Genomic DNA, 25,535 nt, shown 5'->3' with positions numbered 1-25,535 from the left:
GGAGAGCGTGCACAAGACACGCAGTACTAAGAAATCAGAGGTTCCACCTATAGGCATGTAGGCAGCTTCAAACCACAGCGTCTTTGTATTTCGTCTCTTCCTCTTCTCTGTCTTCCTTTCCCCTACCTCCTACATACTGATGTAACAAGACCTTATTTGAGGCCTAATTAACTCTATTCCCATGGGAGAGGTGGGGCTTTGAAAGAGAAGAGGATTTTTGCCCTGTCACATTGTTTAACATCATCCGAATATTTGACAAATGTATACGTATGTATAATTTTTTTTAAAATCTGCAGAACAACCTGTAGAGGCGCATCATCTTTAGGGCATTGAGTTTTCTAAATAAAAATCATTGCTAGTAAGTCAGCACCCATTAGTAGGAACAGGAAACTTTAACAAATCAGTATGGTGTATTTTGTGGTTAATTTTGAAGACACTTCTCTTGTGCTTCCTTTAGAAGAAAGACCTCCTAATGGCTTTGCCCCTCTAGGGGAAATAGTTCATAAATGGATTTATGAAGCTTCTTAACAACATTAGAGCTGAGTAGAGATTTTTTTGCAGTTGTGTAGCTTGTGGTGGGGAAAAATACAGTGGTCTATCATTTAAGTAGCAGATTTATACGTATGTCATATCTTGCTGAAACCTCTGCACACTTGAAATACGAGTTCAAGCCTTTCAGTTGAAAAGTACACATCATGCAATTTATCTGTTGATTAAGATGCTATTGACTCTTTTCAAGAGAACTAAAATAAATGGACACACTAAATTTTCCTAAGTACTATTGAAAGTTCATTACATGACTGATATCTGTATCAGAGGTATGCTCGTTCACGTTTGTGTTAGAGGTTTGCAGGCAAACTTCTGTGGTGGTTGTAGTCCTGCTTGTAATTGTTGTTCTGTTGAGCGAATAAAGTTTCTCTATTTGCAGATGATCGTAGTTTCCCCTCTGGAAGAAGTGGGCAAACCAGTTAGGAGTAGGAGACAAAAAGCAGAGCAATAGAGATGGATGAACAAGCCCTTTTAGGGCTAAACCCAAATGCTGATGCGGACTTCAGACAACGAGTATGTAATTAACTTACTTATCTCTCTAATAATTGGGGGTGCTGTGCCACTGCAAAAGCCTCTTAATTTCATGGGGAGGGATGGGGGTTTGGGGCTTTTTGGGGTTAACCAATATATAGGGTGACAAAGTCATGTCACAAGCATGTAAGCTGAAGATTGTGTGTCACTAATGCTGCGCTTAACATGCATAGAGTTTATTTTTCTGGGCTCTCCCTTTTTCAGTACTTTCAATTTGCACTTGTTGCTCAACTCCTTAGGTAGGTTCCTACAGAATAAGAAGCAACCGCTAAGAACAGCAGGTTGCTTGCAATTGCCCTTTTAATACACAGATGTGTTTGGGGTTTTTTTAAATTATTTTAATGGATTACTACCTTTAGTGTCTTTTAATGAAATGGTGTTTCAAACTTCTGTTAGTACAGAGTAGGTTAAGAAAGTCATCTTGGTATGTGGGTAACAGTTATTTCATAAGAGATGCTCCTATGAAAAGACATTATAGCTTATGTAACTGTTTAATGAGTAGGTATTTCTGTTTACTGATTGATTAGCAGGTTGATTCAACTGTCTACAACATAACCTCCAGTAAAGTCTTCCAGAAATGAGGATACTAATATAAGAAAATTAAAAAGGAATTAATGCAGCCTAGTATTGCTAAGCAGCCTGTTAAATATATTGGTTATGGGAATCTGTCCTTTTTATAAGGATGGATATAGTTAATCTTTAGTGTTCTGGTAATAAAGTATCGCTATAATATTTGAAGCACACAGATTTACTGACTGTACAATCTGCCTAATTTTGAAATTTAGTCAGAGGTGACTTACCTTTTCACTAATCATGTAATATGTAAAGGAAGTATCAAACAATTTCTAGTAAAGTGTAGTCCTGTTTTAAGGAACTTATTTCAATTTACTGAATAATTATTCTGGGAAATTACTTTGGTGAGTGTGAACAATTATGAGCTAAAAAGCAAAACCAAAAAGACTCAATAGCCAAAAAAAGCCCTTGAAATACATGTATTGAAATAATGTTATTAATCTAATCAAATTTACTGTTTTGTGTAACAGGCCACCCTAAATCTTAAAGCACTTGGATTAAGGTGTTGTTAAAAGCTGTTTAGAAGTTCTGACAAGCAACTTATTACCTAAAATGTTGGAGTTTTTTTCCAGTCTCTGTAATAGATTCATAAACTGACAGTTGTCAAGTGATCAGTGTTTGAATGTCTTGAGTTTGAGGTGCTGTAAACAGCCAAGGTGTTACAACAAAAATTGTGAGTTACAGTGAAAAATCTAAATCTAATTTCTCTTTAGAATTTGTATAAATATTTTTAGCTTGGATGTGGGCCTCTGCCTAAATGGAAAGGCCCTGAGCAACTTCCTCTGGTCAACCCTCTCTCCAGAGGTCCTCTCTAACCTCAGCATTTCTGATTCTGTGCCTTTTATATTCGAGTAATAAAAATCTTTGTCTTGAATGTGAAGTGGAAATGAGTACCTATGATATTAGCATTTGAAACACTCTTGTATTATGGTAATTAGAGCCATGTAGGTACTTGGCTGTATCTAAATACTCTGTGTTTTTTTTGAAGAACTGTTTAAATGTGACTCTTAGTGTGAATGAGGTGTTTTACCTTGTAGTTTGTTTGGTTATTTTTTAAACTAAATTATTTGGATGTTTGCAGGCCCTAGCCTACTTTGAGCAGCTGAAGATATCTCAGGATGCTTGGCAAGTCTGCGCAGAAGCATTGGCTCAGAGTATATACAGGTACTTGGGATAGGAAGCATTGCTTGTTTTCATTTGTTTGTTTCTGGTTTTAGCTCTACAGAGTAATAGACAAACTGTAAATATGCTGTGAAAGTTGGTATGGTCTTCATACTATTTATGGTATCATAGTTGATCTCTCGCTTCTGTATAGTGCCTTTCCAGGAAGAGCAATGTATAAATAAAACTGTGTTAGTATAGTAGCCTGAAGACTGCTGCTCTATGAAGTCCAGGGAAATTGAATGAGTTCTAGTGCTATATTTTGGGGAGGAGAGGAGTGTGAAAGTTTCCCAGTATGAGACCATAGGCTTTTCTATGCAGCCATCTCAGAGGTCGTTCCTTGTCCCTGTGCTGTGGAGTACCCATTCCATTTCTGAAGGTGCAAAGAGTGTATAGTCACTGCTAATTTTTGCACAAAGTTGAGTATTTAGATCTCAGCAGATTGGTGCTGTTTCACAGAATAATTCCTGTTGGACGGAAACTGGGAGATGTGTGTCTCCTGAAAACAACAGTAATTTATAATGAATGCTTTTTTTGTATCAAAACTTCTGACTCCAACAGAATATGCAGTAATTAACAAAACCACACAAGAATTGAAAGAAATGTTTTATAATCTTTACCAAATTACATTATGACTGTTACAATTGTTAGATAAGATAAAAACTATCGTGTATATTTTACAGTGTGTGGAATGTCCCTTCCTAATCTGTGCCTCATTTTGTCTTTAGCATTGCTCTTTAAGACATACTAACGTACAACTTGCACTGAGTGTGTACTGATGGACATATTATTGAAGCCTGACAGATTTTTATGAGGCAGGATACAATAGGTATCGCAGTTTTGTATGTTCAGTACTGAAATCAAAGCATAACCAATTGTTGACTTATAAAAATAATATAAAATATAAATCTTATTTTAACAGTTACTCATTTTTACTGTTCAATTTGTCATTTTTGCTTTAAAATAGCAGCAGTAGCATTTATCTGTGGTGCACAGTAATTCTTGATTTGCCAAAGGAATGAGCTGGTTGTAATATTTGAGAAATGTTTTTATACACAGAAAACTGTCCCATATTGCCACTAGTAACAGATTTTTCTTTTGTAGTGATGATCACATCAAGTTCTTTTGCTTTCAAGTCCTGGAACATCAAATTAAATTCAAGTGAGTAATATTTCTTGACACCAGCCATTATAGAACTTTAATTTTCCCTTTTTAATTTGCTTACAAAGAAACTTGAAATGATATCTATCACCTCGGTATGTTGATGGACGTCACTTTAATCTGCTCCAAAAAACTTTCTTAGGAGAGTAGTTGGGCTTTTAGCAGCTGGGTTTGGGGCATCTTGCAGCATGCACTTAGTCTAATACCTGTGTATGGCCCAACCATATTACCAAAGATTGCTTGAAACTTACTTAGCCATTCCTTTCTGAAGGTTCAAGCCTTACTCTGTACTCTTGCTGATTTTTGTAGGGGGGAAAAAAAAATTCCTGCAAGCAGCAGCCTTGCTCAGTACAGAGTCCTGGACTTCAGACAAGGCCCTATTCATTCGATAACCATGGCAGCAATGTTAAGAGAAGCTAGTCTTTTCACTCAGTGGTGTTTTCATAGAATCATAATTTTAGGAAAAAATACTTTGAAATAATATAAATTTTGTTGCGTGGAACTATGCTTTTTTTCAAACTTTGCGCTACGTGATGCTGACTCAAACACCAAGGCAGAGGTGTCTGCCTTCTGGAATATCATCACGACTAATTGCAGTACACTAACTGTGTGGATCAGGAATAAGATATATTTGCAAGTGATTTTTCACAATTACAAATCAGAGCAAAAATTAAAGACTTTTCATGATTTTATTTACCTGATTTTACTTCATTGTCCATCTCCCTCAGCTTGTTCCACTGCTGTCACCTGCTTCCTGCAGTATGTTTTCTTTTATTTTCCTGCTTCTTAACTTCTTAGAGCATTTTCAGTGGGGTTGCTTTTTTCTTCTTAATGAATAGCTACTTGTGACAGGAACACCGGAGTCGCAGTCAGCAGTCATTCCTGTGGAACTGTACCAAACCTATAGGTAGCTCTATTGCAGAGAGAGTGTTCTCAGCTTTGGTAGTCCTGGGAAGGAACATGTTCTATGAGTAATATTTGAGGTAGGGCTGCGTATGATGTCAAATTTTGCTAAGACTATGTGTATGACGTAAAGCTTTTTCATTTTAATGTGTCTGATAATAAATGTACTATAGGTCTGATCAGTAAAGGACTTCCTTGTGCTTGTTGTTGACAGTCTTCACTGTATTGTAAACAAGTTTGAGCATATGAGGATGTCCAGTTCTTTGTAGAGCAGCCTTCCTTCAAAAAATTTCTAGCTTCTGCTCCAAAATAGGAGGCAATAGTGTCTCAGAATGGGTTTCTTTATTTTTTTTTTTACTTTAGTGTGCAATATTAAATGAGGTTTTGCCTTGCTGAATGTTATGCTTGAAATGAAGTGGTTGTATTTTGATATCCTTATGCTTTCAGATACTCTGAACTTACTGAAGTCCAGCAGCAGCTCATTAGGGAAACACTCATAACATGGCTGCAAGCACAGGTATGTCCCTTCACAGCACTCCTGCATAGTAGCTTTATTAGTTGGCTAAAATAAGGCATTGAGTTTGGGCTAAGTGTTTAATCTCTCATCTGAGTTTAAAGATGGCTTCCTGAAGATACGTGATATCTGATGGTTAAAGCTTTTAACATGCTGATCCTTCTTAGAAATTTTTTATTATATAGATGTCATAGAGAAGTCTGTGCTTGAACTTCTTACTAAACGTAAGATTCTTACATCAGATAATTATGTGGTTTAATTATTTGTGTGTGAAATAAGGAATATTAAAAGCTTCCCTTTGGAAAGTTGCAGTGCAGATTTGTGATGTTCCTGAGTATCTGGACAAGGAGCAGTAATTCTATTTTTAAGGCCCTCCTAACCTAACTCTCATATTCTTAAAATACTAGCAAATGTTTACAGATTAATAGCATCACTCCTCAGTTAATATTATGGCAGAACATTGGCTACTCTTTTTTTGTGAAGTTAGTGACTAGCTGAACACGTAGTAGCAGCTGCATCCAGGAGTTTGTCAACTCACTCGATTGGCTCTGCTGATCACACAAGTCCTTGCCTGTACCTGCTATTATCTTTTTATCATTCCAGCTCTGCATCAGAAATTAACATAGTTGTTTTGTTTGTAGAAAATATAACAGTAGGAAATGGAATATAATACAACTTGGAAAAGAACAGATCATTGTGAAGTGGATTAAATTGCTTTCAATTTCTCTTTCTGGCTAGGTATTCCATTTAGTTGACAGAAAAAGGGGAAGGAGAGAGAGGGGGAGTTTGGTAGTGACAGCGAGAGGTGTCTCTGCCTGTGGCAGAAAGATTGGAACTAGATAACCTTTAAGGTTCATTCCAACCCAAATCGTTCTATGACAGATATTCTTTCCTCCCCCACCCCCACCACTGATGAGCTTAGATTTAGACACTTCCTTTACTATCCTTAAAGCTAACATCTGATGTAGGCACGAAGTAGCTACAAGAGGACTGTAGCTTATTTTCTGGAAGTTCTTGTTTGCTTCTTTCACTAAACTGACAAATTAGCTTTTAGTCTTTTGAATAGTACTCTCAGTATCTCAGTACTGAATTAAAGGCTTAGAACTGTATCACTTAGAGAGAATGTTTTCCATGTTTTGTTACTATTTAGCTAAATTTTCTTCAAAACCCTCGGAAAGGAAAGGCTTTATATTGATCTCAGCCAGGAAGAGAGGTAACGCATTAATCACTATAAAGAGATCAGCAAGCATATATGATTCTTCTCTAATTTAGGAAGAATACATAAATAAAATATCTTGTTTCTGCCAGATGCTGAATCCCCAGCCTGAGAAGACCTTTATTCGCAACAAAGCAGCACAAGTCTTTGCGTTGCTTTTTGTTACTGAATATCTCACAAAATGGCCCAAGTTTTTTTTTGATATTCTGTCAGTAGTTGACCTTAATCCACGAGGTGTGGATATGTACCTCAGAATCCTGATGGCTGTTGATGCTGAGCTGGTAGACCGGGATGTTGTTCATACATCAGAGGCAAGTTATTATTTTGCTTTAACGTTTGTTTTAAATTCCCCAAAAGTTCTTTTTAATTAGAACAGAAAACTTGTAGAGATGATGGTTTTTTTTCTCCTGCAGTAACTTTGCCTTAGAGACATTAAGTAGTTTAGATTTAAAAGCCATATGTTGTTTTATGCTTTTTATGGTTTCATATGTTTCACTTGATGTCGTTCTTGCTTGAAGAGCTAACAGACAAAAACTAATGGACTGAGTTACCCAGTTTAGTATTTTAAAAGTTAATTTCTTCTAGTGCCTGTTTTAAGGAGTCTTAACACCCAAAATACATTTAATGGCCTAGAGGACTTTTCCCTCCTTGTCAGCCTTTTTTTCAGTGTTTGGACATTGTGGTAGAGAAAAAGAGCAGAAACTTAGGGTATTTTGACTTTATTTCTTGTAAGAAGAAAAAAAAAAAGTGCTCTCTTTAGATTTCTGATTTATTTACCTTGCTATGGCAAGTGCTGTCTGGTAGTGGATACAAAAATGCTACCAATTTGACAAGATGCTAATGTATGTTGAGACTGATTTATCCTTTTTTCTGTATTGATAGGAAGCTCGTAGGAACACCTTACTAAAAGATACTATGAGGGAACAGTGCATTCCAAGTTTGGTGGAATCATGGTACCAAATTTTACAAAACTATCAATATAATAACTCAGAGTTGACATGCCAGTGCCTTGAAGTAGTTGGAGCTTATGTGTCCTGGATAGATTTGAGCCTGATAGCCAATGAAAGGTAAGAGGGGTTTGATGGAATATGTCTGCAAAAATAACCTTGATGGCATGCTGACCGTATTTCTATCAAACGGATTTTAAAACTTATCTTTGACAAAGGACTTTATATAAATCTTTGGAGTTTTTGTGGTTTTAGTAGAGTGTTTGACTTTGCAAACCAAGCCGATACAATGGCCAAAATAGACTCTACACAATTTGCTGGGTTCTGCTTAAAATGTACAAAATGCCGTGTTTAGTCAGGCTTTAAAAGTGTCTTTTACAAAGAAACCGTTGCAAATATGCACACAAATAACATGGAGTTTCTGTATGATGCTACTGTGTAAATATAGTAATGAACTTTTTTTCTCTGAAGGTTTATAAATATGCTGCTAGGTCACATGTCTGTGGAAGTTCTGCGGGAAGAAGCCTGTGATTGTTTGTTTGAAATTGTAAATAAGGGAATGGACCCAATTGATAAAACGAAATTGGTTGAATCTTTGTGTCAAGTATTGCAGTCTGCTGGCCTCTTCAGTATTGATCAGGTTTGTGTATTGAATTTTAGATTTCTGACAGTTCTTAAATAAGCAAATGAACAGAAAGCATAAAACTAAGTCTCCAGATTAGGGAGAATTAGTTATGCTTCTGCATCAAAGCTCAACACTTAGTTTTCTCGTACTTAAATTAGCAGTGTGTTATTGATATTCTGTATTCATTTAAAATGCTCTACTTCGTTTGTCCTCAGTGTGAGTTTTTCGTTTTAGAACCAAGGTATTATGTAACTCCTTCATTTCTTGCTGGAAGCATGTTGTGCAGTTTACTCTTAATGCTGCTTCTGTGTTTTGTTGCCTTGAATCTTCTCCTCTGAATGATTCTGTAATAAGTATTGTAGCCAAAGTAGATTTTTTTTTTAGGGTGATATATTAAATCAACTGTGCATAGTTAGATAGCGGAGAGGCCTTTCTGAAGGACATATGCTATTCTACATGTCTGCACCATCACATTGTGAGGCTTGAAAATCTTATTGATGAGTTGGAAAAATATACCTACTAACCAAACGCGTGTTCCCTGGCAGTTGCCCTCTTTAGGGAACAACTCTTTGCCACCTGCCGTGGAAAAAGAGGAACCAGTCCTTACAAAGTCCTTCAGGTTGCAGGGCAGTTATCTCTTCATTTTGAAGCCTTTGTCAAATTTGTAATCCTTCTAAAATGCATAAAATGTGCATTCATCAGTTCAGGAGGTCTTCCTCTAAAAATTTTACTTCAGTCTTTCCAAGGAAGACTTACTATGCTTTGGCTTCTTTTGTACAATTATGAGGCATCTCTTTGGTATGACTGGTCTAGGGGTATTTCTCAGTTCTGGTCAATGTATTTCTGCAAAAGCAAGCTATAGATATTTAACCTTAACTTGCTCTTAGAGACAGTACTGAAAGTTACTCATTATCAGTATTTCTGAAGTGAGCTACAGCTGTTAATTCTTTGAAGTTTTCCTGTAAAAAGATTTTCCTCTGTGCAGCCTAAAATTTCTGGTAGGGATGCGCTGCTGCTTTTATTTAGAATGTGCTTCTTGTTGTGAAGAAGGGAGACAAACTGAAGAGATGAAGCACAAGCTACTCTTATATAATGGAGGACAGCTAAATATGGCATTGATTTAATTTTTCTCTCTCCATTCCCCGAGGAAGATGAACCAGAAATTGTACTTTCGGGCTAGGAAACAAATGTTGGTTTTATTTAAACATGCTAGATGTGGGTAGCACAGTCTGTAGACTCGTGCCATTTAAACATGAGCTCTGCTAGTAATCAGATGTCTTTTCTTGCAGGAAGATGATGTGGATTTTCTGGCCAGATTTTCTAAGCTGGTCAATGGGATGGGGCAAGCATTAATAGCTAGTTGGACTAAACTGATAAAAAGTGGTGATATGAAGAGTGCTCAAGACACTCTGCAAGCTATTGAAGCAAAAGTGGCCCTCATGTTGCAACTGCTGATTCACGAAGACGACGACATCTCATCTAATATCATCGGCTTTTGTTACGACTACCTTCACATCCTGAAACAAGTAAATATATCTGGCTTCAACTTAATGTCACTTTTTGACATAGGGTTTAATTTGATTGGGGGGGGTTTTTTGAGGCAGGAATATATGCAAGCTGATGTGCAGAATAGGTTTTTTTGACCAATTAGCATTCAGTATCTTTAATGGCTGCAGTCATGCTATTTCTGTAGTGTTTAGAAATCTAAATGAACTAGATTAAATCATGTTAAGTGAAAAGAAGGCTTGCAGATCATATGGCTGTTAAAAGAGCAAAAGTGTCATTTCTTATTAGAAAGTAATAAAGGAGTTACTTTGCAAAAAATAACACTTGAAATTTATGTTACAGCTTTCTGCACTTTCAGACCAACAAAAAGCTAATGTAGAAGTAAGTATTTTCTTTTTACTAGAGATTCTTTTTTTCAAGAATGCATTGGGTCAGAATCTTTCATTTTGATGGAACAAATTGTGTTTTATTTATATATTTTAAAATAGGAGGGAAGCCTTAAAAATAAGGACAATATGTTCTGTTGTCTGCTAAGTAACTACAGCTGTTTCTTTGACTAGTAAACCTATATTAGGGATCTAGTTAGCTCAGTCAGTTGAGCGTGGCACTAACAACGCCAAGGTCGTGGGTTCGATTCCCGTCTGGTCCCCATGTGTTGCCTGATCTAGTCGAGAGGGGGCGTCCCTGGCGGCAGGGAGGCTGGATTAAAATGATCTCTGAGGTCCCTTCCAGCTTAGGCCACTCTATGCGTCTATGATATTGAATTGTATATGGAGGTGAAAGCTATTTTAGAGCTGGGCTTCCCAAGCAACCTTTAGGCATATGTTGGTAAGCTCCTATACAGTCTGTTCTGTTGATAAAATGTTCTTAAATCAGATAAAAGAGGTTATTTTCCTAAATATTTGTATTTTTTATTAAAACCTGCTCTAATTCTAAAGGATAGGAAAAAATATAGGAAAGGTTGCCATAAAATTCAAGCCTTGATAGTATCATAAGTTAAACTTATGAAAGAAACTGCAATTCAAATGTAACAGTTGTACTTATAATGTTAAGCTTTACTTTAAACTATACATAACTCATATACATGAGTTCGTATATAGCATTAAGTTTCATGACTAAAATTTGCATACATTTGTAAACTTATTTGTGTTTTTCAGCACAGTTCCTTTTTAAACTTCTTTTCACTATGGCCTTTCTGCACCAGTGTGGATATACTAATTTAGATGTTGAGCTGGTTAGATTGGTGCAGGTATTGTGTTGTTATTTCACACGTCTGACAGCTGTGATTCGTTTTCAGACAAAACTGAATTCTGTACCTGTTTTAATGTGAAAAGTTAGATTTGGGTAACTGTACTCTAGGTTATCTTGATCTGATTTTGTATAATGTCTGTTCAAATTGGATGAGGTAACACAATAAGAAGAGTTTGATAACATCACGGAATCTTCTTATTTTTGTTACTATGTCCCTTTTGTTCTTATAACTAGATCAAACCGAATTACTACTGTGGCGCACTTAAGGCATGTAAAATTTGAATGTGTTACTGTCCCAAAATCCATTGTTTTGTTAAACTTGCTTTCATACTGAATAACTTGGGTGTTAATAATTATTTCTTCATTTTACTGAGTGCTTCTTGAGAATACATGTTAAACTGAGAAGCAATCATACCAATCCTTTTCATCCAACTCATAATAAGAAAGCATTTGGAAATAGTCTAACTCTTATTGTTGTATTGTTGTCTGTCTTAAGCTTTAAATTGTGCACTTACCAGATTCTTTTAAAGTTTTGCATCTACATTCTCACTTTCAGCTTGTTCATTATTTGAACAGGAAAAAAGGGGATCTGGTTTTATTGTACATTTGAAGTCCTTATTTTTTCCTTCTCAGCAGGATCACATTTTTAATTCTTAAAATGACAGGTGTTTGTAAGTGTTTCTGGGTATAAGCATATCACAAAGAAGCAGACACTTTTCATCGATTATGCTGATGCTTGATGTCAGTAGAAAGCCTGATCTCATTCTTACTCTTTGACTATGTTCTTAAAATATTACAAGTGTCTATTTGGGCAAGATCACCAAGAATTTCGCCTCAGTAACCTAAGTTTAATTCATTGATCCTTTTTGGTGTTAAAGAACTTCAGATTTTGTGCTTAAGATGAAAAATTTGCAACTGTGATTAACGTGTCAAAAGTTTTGTAGGTGATTTGTTTTGGTTTTTGTTAGTTGCTTGGATTTTTTAAAATTTACCTTGTTCTCTTATTTGATTATTTGTCTGAAATTTATGGCTACCTATGCTCAGAACCTCTAGTACTGGATAAGAGTAGCAAAATGCTAATCAAGTTATTGCTAGTATGAATAGCATCATATAAAAGCTGTTGATTACTGACTTTAACCAATATGAAAAAAAAGACACAAATTTGTTTTTTCACCTGTAGTAGGTATAGGGATGAGGTACTCTGTAATGTTGATCAACTGCCTTTTATAATTCTACTGAGTATTTTCTAATATTCAGTGAGCCCATTTCTTATAATAAGCTTATGGTATAGTTCAGTTTTAATCACGTAGAATAGCTTTCTGTCTATTTGGAATATTTAGATTTAATACATGTTTTTGTAGGTTCCCAGAACAAACTAAAGTGAAAATTCAAATATAGTGGATTTTTCAACACGTGTTTTCACTAACTGTGTGTCAGTCCATTTCTATCCATCCTGGAAAGGAAGAGTGGAATTGAGTACTCCGTGTATTTTAAACATGAATTTGGATTTCTAAAAAATGGAATTAGTAAATACTTAGTAAGAGCAAAGTGATACATTTAGAGTTTGAGACTTCAGCAGAGACAAGATCAAGCCTTTATCTCTGTTTTAGGACTTTAGGAACAAGTCCCTACTAAGGTGAAATTGCGCATCAGTGCCTTAACTGATCTAACAACTTCTTGCTGCTGTCAAGGAATTGTTTTGCTTTTCTTGCTCGTTTGCTGCTCCTGTTGGCTTCTTTGCTGAATTAATTCGGCTTGCGAACCTGTCCCAGGAAACCACTTTCACGGATGTTGAGATATTAGATAAGTGAACATTCTGGCTAAGCTGACTTGTCCCTCAAAAACAGGATCTTCGATAACCTGTTTGACTTCCTCTGCCTTGTTCAGTCATCTTAATTATTTTCATTGTGAACCAAAGAGCACTGATTACAAGCGGGAAACAAAGCCAGATAATGCTGGCAGAGACCTAGAGCTTGGAGCCCTCTATGCTGTGTATTGTTTGGATACAATCCATTTGTTTTAATTCTGAACCTCTGAAAATAATGGTTCAGATAGGATTCAAAATATTTGTAAACATTTAATACTTGCTTTAACATTTCCTTTACTATATGATTTTAACTGTTGCTTCTTATCACTTGTCTGCTTCTGCTTGTTTGTATCTTAGGCAATCATGTTGGCTGTTATGAAGAAGTTGACGTATGATGAAGAATATAACTTTGAAAATGAGGTATTGTGTTACAGGAGTACTTTTACTAAATGTAATTTAACTTGCATTTGTCTAACTGGCCCATGCTTTTAAGTTCCATATTTTTTGTCAATGAAGAATTTCTAGGTAAGGAGCCAAGGTCCGTAGGATGAATTTTTTTTCCCATGTGGAAAGGGTTTTTTTTAACCTCAGGGATGTCTATATAGGACAAAACAGCATGGTAAAGGGATATTCAAGCCATTTCAGCTAACAGAATATTTCTGGCTGGATTTGTGCAGAACTATTCCTAGACAAATACAGCTGTGCTGTTAGCTGGCTTGTTCAGCGTGAGTTTACATGTTTCTGCACGTCTCTTCTGTCTTGCAAAAAGATTTGAGAAACATTGTGTAATGAAACTTTTTGAGATGCTGCTTGACCTACTTTAGATGGTCAAACCATGACAAAATAAGCTAAATGAGGCGGAATGTCTTTGATTTCACTTTCCTCCCATGCTTACATCTCTGTCAACCAGCAATAATGATTTTTGAATACGTTAGACAGACTTTGTTTTGCTTCAGGCTGTTCAGAGAGCTGTAGTCCTAAAAAGGTTAACTTAAACTGTATGGAGTCCATCATAAATGTTTCCATCAGTTTAATTTTAAAACTAAGCTAGATGCTGAGAAAGAACATCTATGAGTCAATTTTCAAGAACTGGGTCAATAAGACTTTGCCAAGAGCATTTTCTTTCTTGTACTTCTGGCTAGTTTTCAGTTTGGAAAGCCTTTTTAATACGTTTCTGGACTGAATGCACTGCATGTCAGCATATTAGAACCAGCCAAAAAAGGAGCCTGCTGTTATGTTGCAAGAGCATAGGGTGAGCATTATTGGATTCTCTGAATGTGGTATACTGTTCTTGTATGTACATGTTTTTGGTTTAAGTGTAATTGTCTAAAATGGTTGTGGATGAATTTAAACATGAAAATACAGGCTTCGTTGACGTGTAAATGTTTTGTAGGGTGAAGACGAAGCAATGTTTGTGGAGTACAGAAAACAGTTGAAACTGTTGCTGGACAGACTTGCTCAGGTCTCACCAGAGTTACTGTTGGCATCTGTCCGCAGAGTTTTTAACACTACACTTCAGTAAGTTGGAGTTTTTAACTTGTTTACGTGATGCCTTTAACTTTATTTGCCTTTTGAAAGTGTCATAAACATAAATACGATGTAGTAAGCAAAACCAATTGATTGAATGAGTTTGTTAAACTTCCTGATAAATATGACTGTATAATCTTTTACTCAGCTGCTGAGCAAGAAAAAGCTTTCTTTTTTGTAACCTTAAATGGCAGCGGTTTTTCTTTTTTTTTTTTTTTTCCCCCTAGAGAGTTTTCTTGATCTTTGTCATTTATCTAGACAGCAACAGCCATTTGGACAAGTGCTCACTTTACACCTTAAGGAAGTGCTTTTTGAGATGTGGCAAATAGTTTTATGTATTACTGCTATCAGAAAATGAAGGCTGGATAGGGAAAAGAAACAGAAGTAACGTATTTTTTACAAAAAGAGCAGAACCAATCCTGGAAACTATGTATTTAAATAAAGAAACATTACTACTAGTTGCTGGACTAGGAATCCAGTATTGTTGATGACTTCCTTGGCTCTTCAGTGAACCCTTTAAGTGAAGCTGAATGGCTTGTGCGTGTGTTGTGTGGTTAGGTGGGTTTGTACCTAAATGAGCACTTCAAGAAATCTGTAGCTTTCAAGTTGAAACTGGTTTAAAAAAACTGGCAGCTCTAGTGGTGAGGTGTTGTGATTTTGGATAAAGTTTTCCAGAAGCATCCTGAAATGCTGCCTAGGTCTTAGAGTCTTTTCCTTAGTTTAAATCTGCTCTCTTTACGCTGTGCATCTGACTAAGAAGAAAATCTTGGCCTGGTAGAACTGTGACTATTTCATAAGCTACTCCAGGCTAACATGATCTTCGTATTCCTTCTCTAGGAATTGGCAGACTACGCGATTTATGGAAGTAGAAGTAGCAATAAGGCTGCTGTATATGTTGGCTGAGGCTCTTCCTGTGTCTCATGGTGCTCACTTCTCTGGTGACGTTACAAAAGCTACGGCGTTACAAGACATGATGCGAACAGTAAGCATGAGTGGTGTGGGAGCTGTTTAAAAATACTACTGAGGACTGGAATGTTCCAGTTCAAAAGGTTCATGTTATTTACCAGCGTGTCACGTTGTAGTGTGGTGTGATTAAATGGCTAAAGTCCTAACTTGCTAATGCTTCTCTTCGTAGCTGGTGACTTCTGGTGTTAGTGCCTATCAACATACATCAGTGACCCTGGAATTCTTTGAAACAGTCGTTAGATATGAAAAATTCTTCGCTGTTGAACCTCAACACATTCCAACTGTTCTAGTAAGTTTTATCTCACGTTTTTTACTAGCTAAGACTATGTAAGTTCTTCAGCCTTAGTAAACTTATTTTCTGAAGGTCACTAAAGCTGGGTTTCTTAAATTGTTGGATTATTAACTTTTCCCCCCTTGTTTAGGGATTCTAAGACTGAGATACTTTCTTGATTGCAGATGGCGTTTTTAGATCACCGTGGTCTTCGCCACACGAGTCCCAAAGTACGAAGTCGAACAGCTTACCTCTTTTCCAGATTTGTCAAGTCTCTTAAGTGAGTAAAGCTGATACAAACACATGCAAATTGCACGAGAATTTACCATACGCAGCCCTTCTGTACATCACAGTTTTTGAGAATCCCAAGAAGTCACTCATCCCTGTATCTGACCAAAGTCTGAATAATTACAGAAGTTATACTGATGTAGCTTCCTCAGTGTGTTGGAGCCCTTCAGACAGTCTTGTTAGTCTTACTTTACAAGAATGTATTTAATGTAGAGGCAGGAGAGGCTCCAAGATGGTTTTGATTTAAAAAAAATGAAAGAAAGAAATGTTTCTTTACCACTATGCCATGTATCAATTTGACCTGCCTCAAGCACTGTATCTGTAAACCAGATTTTTCTACAACAGTGTTTTGATATTTGAAAGGGAGTTCTGTATTGAGAAGGTAGTGTAGTGTCTAGCTTTTACAGCTTAAATAAAACACCGGGAAACTTGTAAAAATGCCTGTTTCTGAAGAGTGTTATGTACTTGTGTTTTACTTCAGTAAACAAATGAATCCCTTTATTGAAGATGTTCTGAACAGAATACAAGACCTGTTGGAACTTTCTCCTCCTGTGAGTATTTGTAGTATTTTTTTGTAATAAACAGGGTTTGCACTTTCTCATGGATGTGCCTGAGTACTTTGTGAATCCTAAGGTTAGCAAACAAGTATTTAAACACAAATAATTGTTATGCTTTTTTTTTTGATGTAAGATCACTCACATGCTTATATTTGTAGCTAATTTTAATAATCTTGCTTATGTGGGTTTCTGGGAGCACAACCTGGAGATGTGTATGTGTAAAAGACTATCTGTTGGAATTGTATAAAAATAGTTATTCCTTCAACTTTGTTTTTATCTGCACTTGATACCTAATAAGAGAATAAAACTATTGTAAATGTACTATAGTGATTACTTAGGCATGATTAAAGAAAGAGTAGTAACTTTAAACTTTGAGGAGACAACTTTGATAAAGGACATTTTAGTACATTGCACCTGTTATCTTCTGTTTTAGGAAAATGGTTACCAGGCTCTGTTAAGCAGTGATGATCAACTTTTCATTTATGAAACAGCTGGAGTATTAATAGTTAACAGCGAGTACTCTGCGGAAAGAAAACAGGTTTTAATGAGGAATTTGTTGACTCCACTGATGGAGAAGTTCAAAGTATTGTTAGAAAAACTGATGATGGCACAAGATGAGGACAGACAGATGGCACTGGCTGACTGCCTCAATCATGCCGTTGGTTTTGCTAGGTAGGTACAGCACATCGACTCTGTGTCTCTGGTTTAAGTAAAAAGGAAAAATAAAGGATTTATTGGGAGAAGGAGGCTGGGTTTCTACCTGTGCTTTATTGACCTGGAAAATCAGTTGTTCTAGAATTTCTCATAATAGCCCAGCAAATGAGTTAAATGCCTTTACAAAAGGCTGCTGTGGATATAAACGTAGAGAATATTGACTGAGTTTGTAATGAACCAGTATCTATTCCCTTCCTTAAAGAACTGCATGGAGCTATTCTAATCATATGTTGTTTGTAAACCATTATAATTCTCTGAAAATAGTAGCTACTTTACACCAAATAATCCTGTTTGTTATTTCCAGTGTTTGGCTCTCATTTCATGACGTGTAATATTCTAGTTTAGTGCCCAGGCTTTAAAGCTGTTCTTGGTGTTACTGCTTCTTCATTGTATTAGAATGTGAGCTTCTATAAAACTCGGTGTATTGCTTTTACAGCCGAACCAGCAAGGCTTTCAGCAATAAGCAAACTGTAAAACAATGTGGCTGCTCAGAGGTTTATCTGGACTGCTTACAAACATTTTTGCCAGCTCTCAGTTGTCCGTTACAAAAGGAAGTTTTGAGAAGTGGCGTCCGCACTTTCCTTCACCGCATGATTATTTGTCTAGAGGAAGAAGTTCTTCCATTCATTCCTTCTGCCTCTGAACACATGCTTAAAGACTGCGAGGCAAAAGATCTCCAAGAATTCATTCCTCTTATAAACCAAATAACAGCTAAGTTTAAGGTATGATTTTGCATAAGCTTTTCAGGGGTTAAAGTGTTGCTGATATCTCTTTGTCTGTGTAAGGTAAAGAAAGTAAAAACAAGTCACAGGAGCAAGACTGGACAAATACCATGTTCAGGTGTAATGTTTGACTTTGTATGGTACTGTAACATTCTTCTTATAATATGTTAAAGTAAAAATCCTAGTTTCAGTAGTCTCACCTTGAGTACATACAACGCACAGTAAAGAGAAAATTAAAGATAAAACCTTACTTAAGCATTAAGAAATGAACATATGAGTTGCCTTTTTATGGAACTCTAGGGTGTGACTGAATAGCACACACATTCAGCTTTTCAATTCATAACCATTTGACTAATTTAGTGCCCTTACATATACTTCTTACTGCAAGTGGGACATGAAGGATGTTTATTCTGTAATGTTGATCATATTTCAGCTCAGGAAAAATTTTTCTTTAAGCAATATTTAAAGATATGCTACACAAGGTGACATACTTGACAGTTTTAATATCCTGGAGATGCGCTTTCTGTAACTACAGTGACTTTGCAATAGCCCTCCTTGGTATTTCAGAGAATTTGAAATAGAGTCTTGTCTGAACAGAAGGATGAGAAATCCTGAAAAAGCTTCTGTTCTTGCTTAGAATGACACTAGATAGGACGGGGTATTTTTGTGCAAAAGACTTGACATAGATGGTGTGTAAGTCAAGATGCGATAATGTTCATAGTGGCCCTGATATGACTCACTTTATAATAGGTAGTTGGTACATGAAAATACTATCTTTAAAAGTGAATCGAAGCTGAAAATTATAACAAGCTTAAGTTTGAATTTGGGAATTTTCAATTTCTATAGCAGTTTGAATTGATACCCTCTTCCAACCTCCACAGACACAGGTTTCACCTTTTCTGCAGCAGATGTTTATGCCACTACTTCATGCAATTTTTGAGGTGTTGCTCCTTCCAGCAGAAGAAAATGACCAGTCTGCTGCTTTAGAAAAACAAATGTTACGGAGGAGTTACTTTGCTTTTCTGCAGACAGTAACTGGCAGTGGAATGAGTGAAGTCATAGCTAATCAAGGTAAGTAGTTCAGTTTCTCAGAGGACAGTACTATGGTTATTGACATCTAAGCTTTGTCTCCTAACATCATTAGCATAGTTCCTGTCAAGTACTAATAACTATTCTAAGGTAAGATGGACTAATATAAATACAGTATTGAGGTTACTTCCTGTGCAGGAATTTGGGTTTGTGAAATTCAGGTATTACAGGCACGTTCTTCCTATTGATCTTTTCACCTTGTATGTGATCACTGTGTCTGTAAGGGCAAGAGTGATGTATAATACATCTTTATGCATCACTGTGTGTGGTGAATCGGAGATGATACAATATAGCAATTTTTAGACTGTTGGACAAGACCACTCACAGCTGCCAGTATTTATTGTGGTGTTCATTTACTGAACGACATGTCAGTAACTTCCACAGTGTTATTATAACCTGATTTGTTATCTATGTTTTAAGGCATCATGTGACTTATTATATATGTAGTTACAAGGTTTTTCTCACCGTTAGTGGCCAAATGCAAATTAGCACTTTTCGTAGCAGGAATTCAAGGTTGTGTATCCAGTTGCTTGATTGTTTAAGTAGTTCTTTTAGGTTTTTATTCCATCAAAATGGCTAAGGACTTGAAGCTTTAAAGTGACTAATCTGGTAGGTGGAGCTCAGAATTCCTTTCCTCACCCATTGTAAAATAATGGTAATATCTATGGTAAAGGGTGGTATTAAGAAGTAGTGAGAGCTCTCTTGAAAGAGGCACTTGGTAGTTGTGATGGGGCAAGAAATTTTATAAAGGAGTCAAACAGAAATAAGTGTGGACACAGCACAGAAATTTCAAGTCTGATAAAAGTATGTTTCCACATACTGCAAGACTTCTTCAGTGCTGCTGAATTTTCATTAACTCTACTGGGTTTGGGTAGAGAGGAAAAAACTTGTAAGCAGGTCAAAGTACCCCCCTCACCTTTGTGTTAAAGGCAAGAAGAGCAATTAAATTCCCCAAACATAAGGGGGGGAAAAAACAAGGCAAGAAACAAACAAAGGAAAAAAACCCGATTTTAACCTAAATAAGAGTTGTCTTGCATTGTAGGGGAAACTTCCCAAAAATATTTGAGATATGTGCAAAAAAGAGCTATTTTGAAGTTCAAGCATGTCTTCCAGCTTGGTGTTTATATAAAATAGTGTGAGAATACAGAAACACTTTAGGCTGCAGGTTGGAATGACAAGCTCATTTTAATGTGTTTAAGGTGCAGAGCATGTGGAACGTGTGTTGTTCACTGTCATTCAGGGAGCAGTGGATTACCCAGATCCTATTGCGCAGAAGACTTGTTTTATTATTCTTTCTAAGTTGGTGGAGCTTTGGGGTAAGACTCATCTTTTCATAATTCTTTTGCAGCTGCCTCTAACCATGAATCAATAGTAGAACGTGGAATGTTATTTTTGCTTTGCAGGAGGTAAAGATGGACCAGTAGGTTTTGCAGACTTTGTCTACAAGCACATTGTTCCTGCGTGTTTCTTAGCACCTTTGAAGCAGACGTTTGACTTGGCAGATGCCCAGACAGTACTGGTGTGTATTCTGGACATCTTTTTTTCCTTCTTTAATTCTTGTGGGGTGAATTCAAGCTAAGAAACCTAGAGTGGCCATGCGGTATCAAAGATCGTTGTGTCACAAATAAAGTCCCATATGTTTTTTACTGAGGTACCTCGATGAGTAATTATTGGATATTGTGGTACTGTATTCTGTTGTTCATCTATGCTCAAAATGAAGCTAGAGTATTGCAGATCTGAGTATTTAACATTGACCTATATTACTTATTAATTAATGTTCAGTGAAAGTGAGCACATACAGGTGGCTGCTCTTCAATTCATTTTGAGTTCAGCTATGACAGAAATTTTTCTGCTTAGAGTGGAACAAAAATTGGAAGGTCGAGGCTCAGTATTGTGTGAAAGGGAGAAAATGAGGGAATGATGGCATGAACTAGCCCTTGTTTTGAGCCTCGTTGGGTTCTTTGAATTTAAATACTTGACCAACAGACTAATGGAACAATCTAATGTTATATGCTATATTGCAGGCTTTATCAGAATGTGCAGTGACATTGAAAACAATTCATCTCAAAAGGGTAAGTTTCATAATGCTTTGCAGGGAGTAACGCTTGCAGTTTTCTATCTAGTGCTTTTACCAACTTCTAAAATTTGGATACTAGAGTGAATTACTGCTCTTACATTAAATAATAGAATATTGACTCTTCATTGAGAAGAAAAATCTGCTCACTTGATTGTTACTGTGCTTAATTAGTCAACTGGCATTCTTTCACTTGCCAGTATAGTACTTAAACTGGCATAAAAGAGTAACCAGAGATGTACTGTAGAGTACTTATGTGAAAACTAAAAGTATATTTCAATGTGTAGGAGACTAGATTGAAAAACACTTAGGGGAAAAAATGAATTCTGCTTTGTTAAATGACTAAATACAATATTTCCATTGTTCTTGGAAAATGAAACAGTTTCTGTGCACCTGTTACTGTCTCCTGCTACACCCTTTAACTTGCTGACTAACCTTTCTGTCAAATGCAAGTGAAAGTTAAACTACACAAAAACTGTAAGGAGTTATAAACCAGCAGAAAAGAAATTGTTTTTTCATTGAGGAGAGCTTCTGAGTTTGTTCCTTTTTCCTCAAAGCAAGGAAGAGATAAATCTGTAGGAAAGCAAACTTTGGTAAATGAAATAATGTCCTGTTACAAATACTGTTTCTTTTTAATGCTACTGATACAAATACAAGAAAGTTATATTCTAGGATAACTTGTGTATGAATTAATGAAGTCCATTCACTTCCCCTGGTAGATTTATTTGGTGATGTTTGTATACTGCCAGTGTACAGTAATCCCTCTAGTGCTGAGAGGTATCTGATAAACGGAGATAAAGAAAACAAACTAATGTGTTAACGAAAACAGACCTGTCTGGCTGCTTCTCTCAAAAGTTTGGAAGTTCCATTTTATTACTTAGTACACCCCAGATTGCACAGCCAATGTTAAAAGAAATGTAATATATAAATTGCCAAGTTTTTTTTTTTTCTTTCATTAGAGCGAAATTAGAGCCTTCTTACTTAACTGACTTTTCCAGTTGGCATGTCACAAACTTGGCTGTATTGTAATTCTTGTTTCAGCAGAACTTTCAGTGCGTTCTTCTGCTATTTAAGAAAAGATAAACAAATTGCAGTAGAATCCCTAATGTAGAGGTCGAGAAATCTTTTTTATTTGCTAACAGCTGGAAAAATCTGAGCATTTGGTATTTGATATGCATAACTTCTCCGTAAAAGCCATGTAAACCACCTGTTTTCACACTCTCCTGTAGCATACAGTATAGGGCTATGACTTCATGTTTGTATCAAAATGTACTTGAACAGCCTGTGTCCTGCTTTTCTTTAGGGCCCTGAGTGCATTCAGTATCTTCAGCAAGAGTATTTGCCTTCTTTGCAAGTAGCTCCTGAGATAATTCAGGTAGGGATTCCTAAAAGAATGTTCGGAAGACTCTTAATGATCGTAAATGTTAAATGGGAAGAAAATGAATTGAGAGGTTAACCTCCTATTATCCCTCAGGAAAATATATTCTGATACTGCACTTCAAAATAGGGTTGAGTTAGCATAGTTACTGCCTTGCACAAAAGAGTCCAGTGCATGTGATTATCTAAGCCATCTTCCTACTTTTAATTTGAATTTTAGCTTGAGGAAGAAGTATCAGAATACCTAGAGTAATAACTCAAAAGTAAAACGAAGAATGATTAAGGTCTAGAAGGCGTGATGATAAAGGCTGTATCCAGCTCTACAAAAATTTAAGCCGCAGCATTAGCTCTGCTGTTAAAAATGATGTACAGCATCACATGGGGGGTTTATGTGCTTCTTTTGGAGTAGTGCAAGAGGGCTCTCAAAAGTGAAACTTCACACCTAATCATCGTCTCAACATTAGGCATGGCTAGCCTTATGGTAAGCATTACCATGAAGAAATTGTCAGATGAAAACTGACGATTTTAATTGCATCTAATTTGAATACTGTAGTAATTGGGTTTGCTCCATTAGACAAGTATACATGTTATAAGAACTTTTAAGTGATGTTAAATATATGCAAGGATCAAGTATTATTTCTTGCTAGTGTCCTGACGTTTTCTGGTTCAAGATTAGAACTTTTTCAAGTGACGGATATATTCTGCTGTAATCTAGAATCACAGTGTTTACATAATACTTAAGTGCAAACGTTTGTCTGAAGTATTCATTTCAAAACCACTAGAAGTTACTGGAAAAGTTCAAGGCTTAGAATTTCCTTGTTTGCAGTCCTCATAGATAGCTGAATACACAGAAGCAGGACTAAAATTGATTGTCATATCCTGTAATTGAAAATACTTTTTTTTTTCCACATCAGAAGGCATTCAAGCTGTTATAGCCTATTATAACATTTTACTTATAACAGGGTTTTCTATCATTGCACATTAGGAAAAATAGAAACTAATATCAATGGATTTACATATCAATGACTTTACATATGCTCCTAATATATCTAAGGTTGTCTTCTTGCTTTATTTATTTATTTAGTATTTCTTTATTCTCTCTTATAGGAATTCTGTCAAGCACTTCAGCAGCCTGATGCAAAAGTTTTTAAAAATTACTTAAAGGTAAGTAGCTTTTAATTCTATTTGAACTTTGTCATACAGATCAGTTGTGATAGTGACCTCAAGTAAAATTGAAATATTGGAGATTCCCTATAGATAAAAACTATTAAATAATTCAAGTAGTAAAAGCAGTTATTAGGAAAGAAGGAGCAAAAGAAAACAAACCTACATGTGTAGAACTGTTACTTATTCTCAGCGCCTTGCCATCTCCTCAATAGCTTGACAATTCTTGTGGCTTATTTTTAGTAGTTGAAATAACAAAAAAAGTGATGCTATAATTTCAGACAATGTGTCAGAATGTTCTGTTTTTTGAGGGTGTAAGTGTAATTGAATTGCACAAGTCACATCCTTGAGCAACCTAATGTGTTAAACCACTATGTAAAGCAAGAAGATGAGCTCTGTCAAACTAAATATCTTACACTTCAACCATTTGATTTCTTCTGTCTCCTTTTGACTATAAAATGTGTTTTGGTTTTCTTCTTGTTTTGTTTTTGTTGTTTTTTTTAATAATAAATTTTAACAGGTTTTCTTCCAGAGAGCGAAGCCCTAAGGAAAGTACTGGAATCTCATGTACCTGTTTCCATAATCCAGAACTCTGGTTGTTAATTTATAAAAACGCTAACTCTTGTGCCATTCAGACTGGTTTTGTTATTAAGAAATGTTGCTTTGTGCTCACATCAGTACATGTTTTAGCCTTTTGCAAAAAAGAGAAATGCAAATCCTCCACCTGTCTCAAACATGAAGATATGTGACAACATGAAAAATTATCTGTATACCTACACAAACTTTTATTATGTATAGGATGATTTAAACTTAGGCTGTAATACATACAGCAATGAAATGACACTTATTTTTGAAATGAAATGTAAAAATCCCTTCAGACCATAGCAATGGTTATTAAAATGTGTACATTTTTGATACTGAGTAAAATGTTTTCATAAGACATGAAGTTCATTTGTTCATGTATGGTGACATGAAAATAAAACAATCAAAGTCATTCTTGTAGATAGTAATTTCATTAAAATTGTCTTAATGATAAAATATATATATATACCTCCTATAAAACAGATTGGTTTAATAAATGATTTCATTTAAAAGTAGAATCTGGTTCTATCTTTTTTTAATAAAAAAAAATAATAAAACTTTATCCAGGAAAATGCTAAGTGTCTTTGAATCATTTTGGTTGAATCTTCAGAAACTACTGCATTCTTTAACCTTCTGGCCATTACATTTGAGTAGAACCTGGCAGTTTTTCTGATGCTTGGATATTAAATTGTATTGCGGTCTTGCATGTGGAAGATGCTGGCTGAAAGGAAGAATCGCATTTACTGCAATATTTAAGTGTGGTCAATGGTCTACATGGAGATTGCAGTAGAGTTTTGCTAATTCTGTCCAAAAACATATCGGTTGGTTGATTTCATTGATTTTATTTTTTTTCTTGTAATTTTGTGTCAATTTGTTTAATTCTACTGGTTTTGTAGCTATTGCATAGGGGCTGGGGAAGCTAGAAGCCCTCACACATGGGATTTAATGCTTTCCACAAGGGTGCTGATGCCTGTAGTAAAAAGCTGACTTACCTCTAGCATAAGCAAGTGAATGTTTTTCTAGACTCTGTGGTGTTAGGATCTTCATCCAATTTAACTGAAAAGTGAGGAGGTGGATCAGAAACAGTAGCCAGGAGTGGAGTGTGGTGAAGTTTTGAGGATACTTTCTGCTACTCCCTCCCTTTTCACTGAGGGAAGAAGATGCTTATCTTTACTACTCTTCAATAGGACAGCATCACTTCTACAGGATTTTTTTGCTCCTGATTTTTCTATGTTTAATCAAAAGTGTTTTGTCACTTGATTTGTGTTCCTGCACCTCCCTCGCCATCTCCAGGGGCAGCATCCTGGGCCGCTGCAGCTGTTGCTGAGGGTCTCCTGTCCAGCTTCTCTGTGTTTGGCAACTTTACCACAGCAGAGGCAAGGTTCTGAAGTGAGCAATCTGGCAGAGCTCTTCTGTCAGAAGAGCCTTACTTGTGAGAACAAGTAACAAAAGTTGGATGG

General features: G+C 36.1%; 1 protein-coding gene across 1 annotated transcript; it reads left to right on the top strand.

Annotated features, from left to right (window-relative positions):
* Positions 1-926: 926 nt before the first annotated feature.
* Positions 927-24,611, top strand: XPOT (exportin, tRNA). The gene is made up of 24 exons (XM_009877277.1): positions 927-1,062; positions 2,735-2,817; positions 3,919-3,975; positions 5,326-5,395; positions 6,701-6,919; positions 7,491-7,675; positions 8,027-8,195; positions 9,470-9,706; positions 10,029-10,067; positions 13,102-13,164; positions 14,138-14,262; positions 15,109-15,253; positions 15,407-15,526; positions 15,694-15,788; positions 16,278-16,347; positions 16,787-17,025; positions 17,504-17,789; positions 18,671-18,860; positions 20,078-20,194; positions 20,282-20,397; positions 20,903-20,950; positions 22,256-22,327; positions 23,437-23,493; positions 24,014-24,611. Exons 1-24 carry the CDS (start codon positions 1,003-1,005, stop codon positions 24,038-24,040), a joined length of 2,889 nt encoding a protein of 962 aa, XP_009875579.1. The 5' UTR covers positions 927-1,002; the 3' UTR covers positions 24,041-24,611.
* The last annotated feature ends 924 nt before the right edge of the window (positions 24,612-25,535 follow it).

Source organism: Apaloderma vittatum, unplaced genomic scaffold, assembly GCF_000703405.1.
Source record: "Apaloderma vittatum isolate BGI_N311 unplaced genomic scaffold, ASM70340v1 scaffold20119, whole genome shotgun sequence".
Lineage (NCBI taxonomy): Eukaryota > Metazoa > Chordata > Aves > Trogoniformes > Trogonidae > Apaloderma > Apaloderma vittatum.
Note: the sequence above shows the minus strand (reverse complement) of the source record. Positions and strands in the feature narration are given on the sequence as shown.

Excerpts from the sequence above, each read along its gene's own strand:
- XPOT (XM_009877277.1), top strand. The coding sequence starts at position 1,003 with ATGGATGAACAAGCCCTTTTAGGGCTAAACCCAAATGCTGATGCGGAC. Across the intron at positions 2,818-3,918 it reads TTGGCTCAGAGTATATACAG|TGATGATCACATCAAGTTCT; the intron begins GTACTTGGGATA and ends TTTCTTTTGTAG. Across the intron at positions 6,920-7,490 it reads ATGTTGTTCATACATCAGAG|GAAGCTCGTAGGAACACCTT; the intron begins GCAAGTTATTAT and ends CTGTATTGATAG.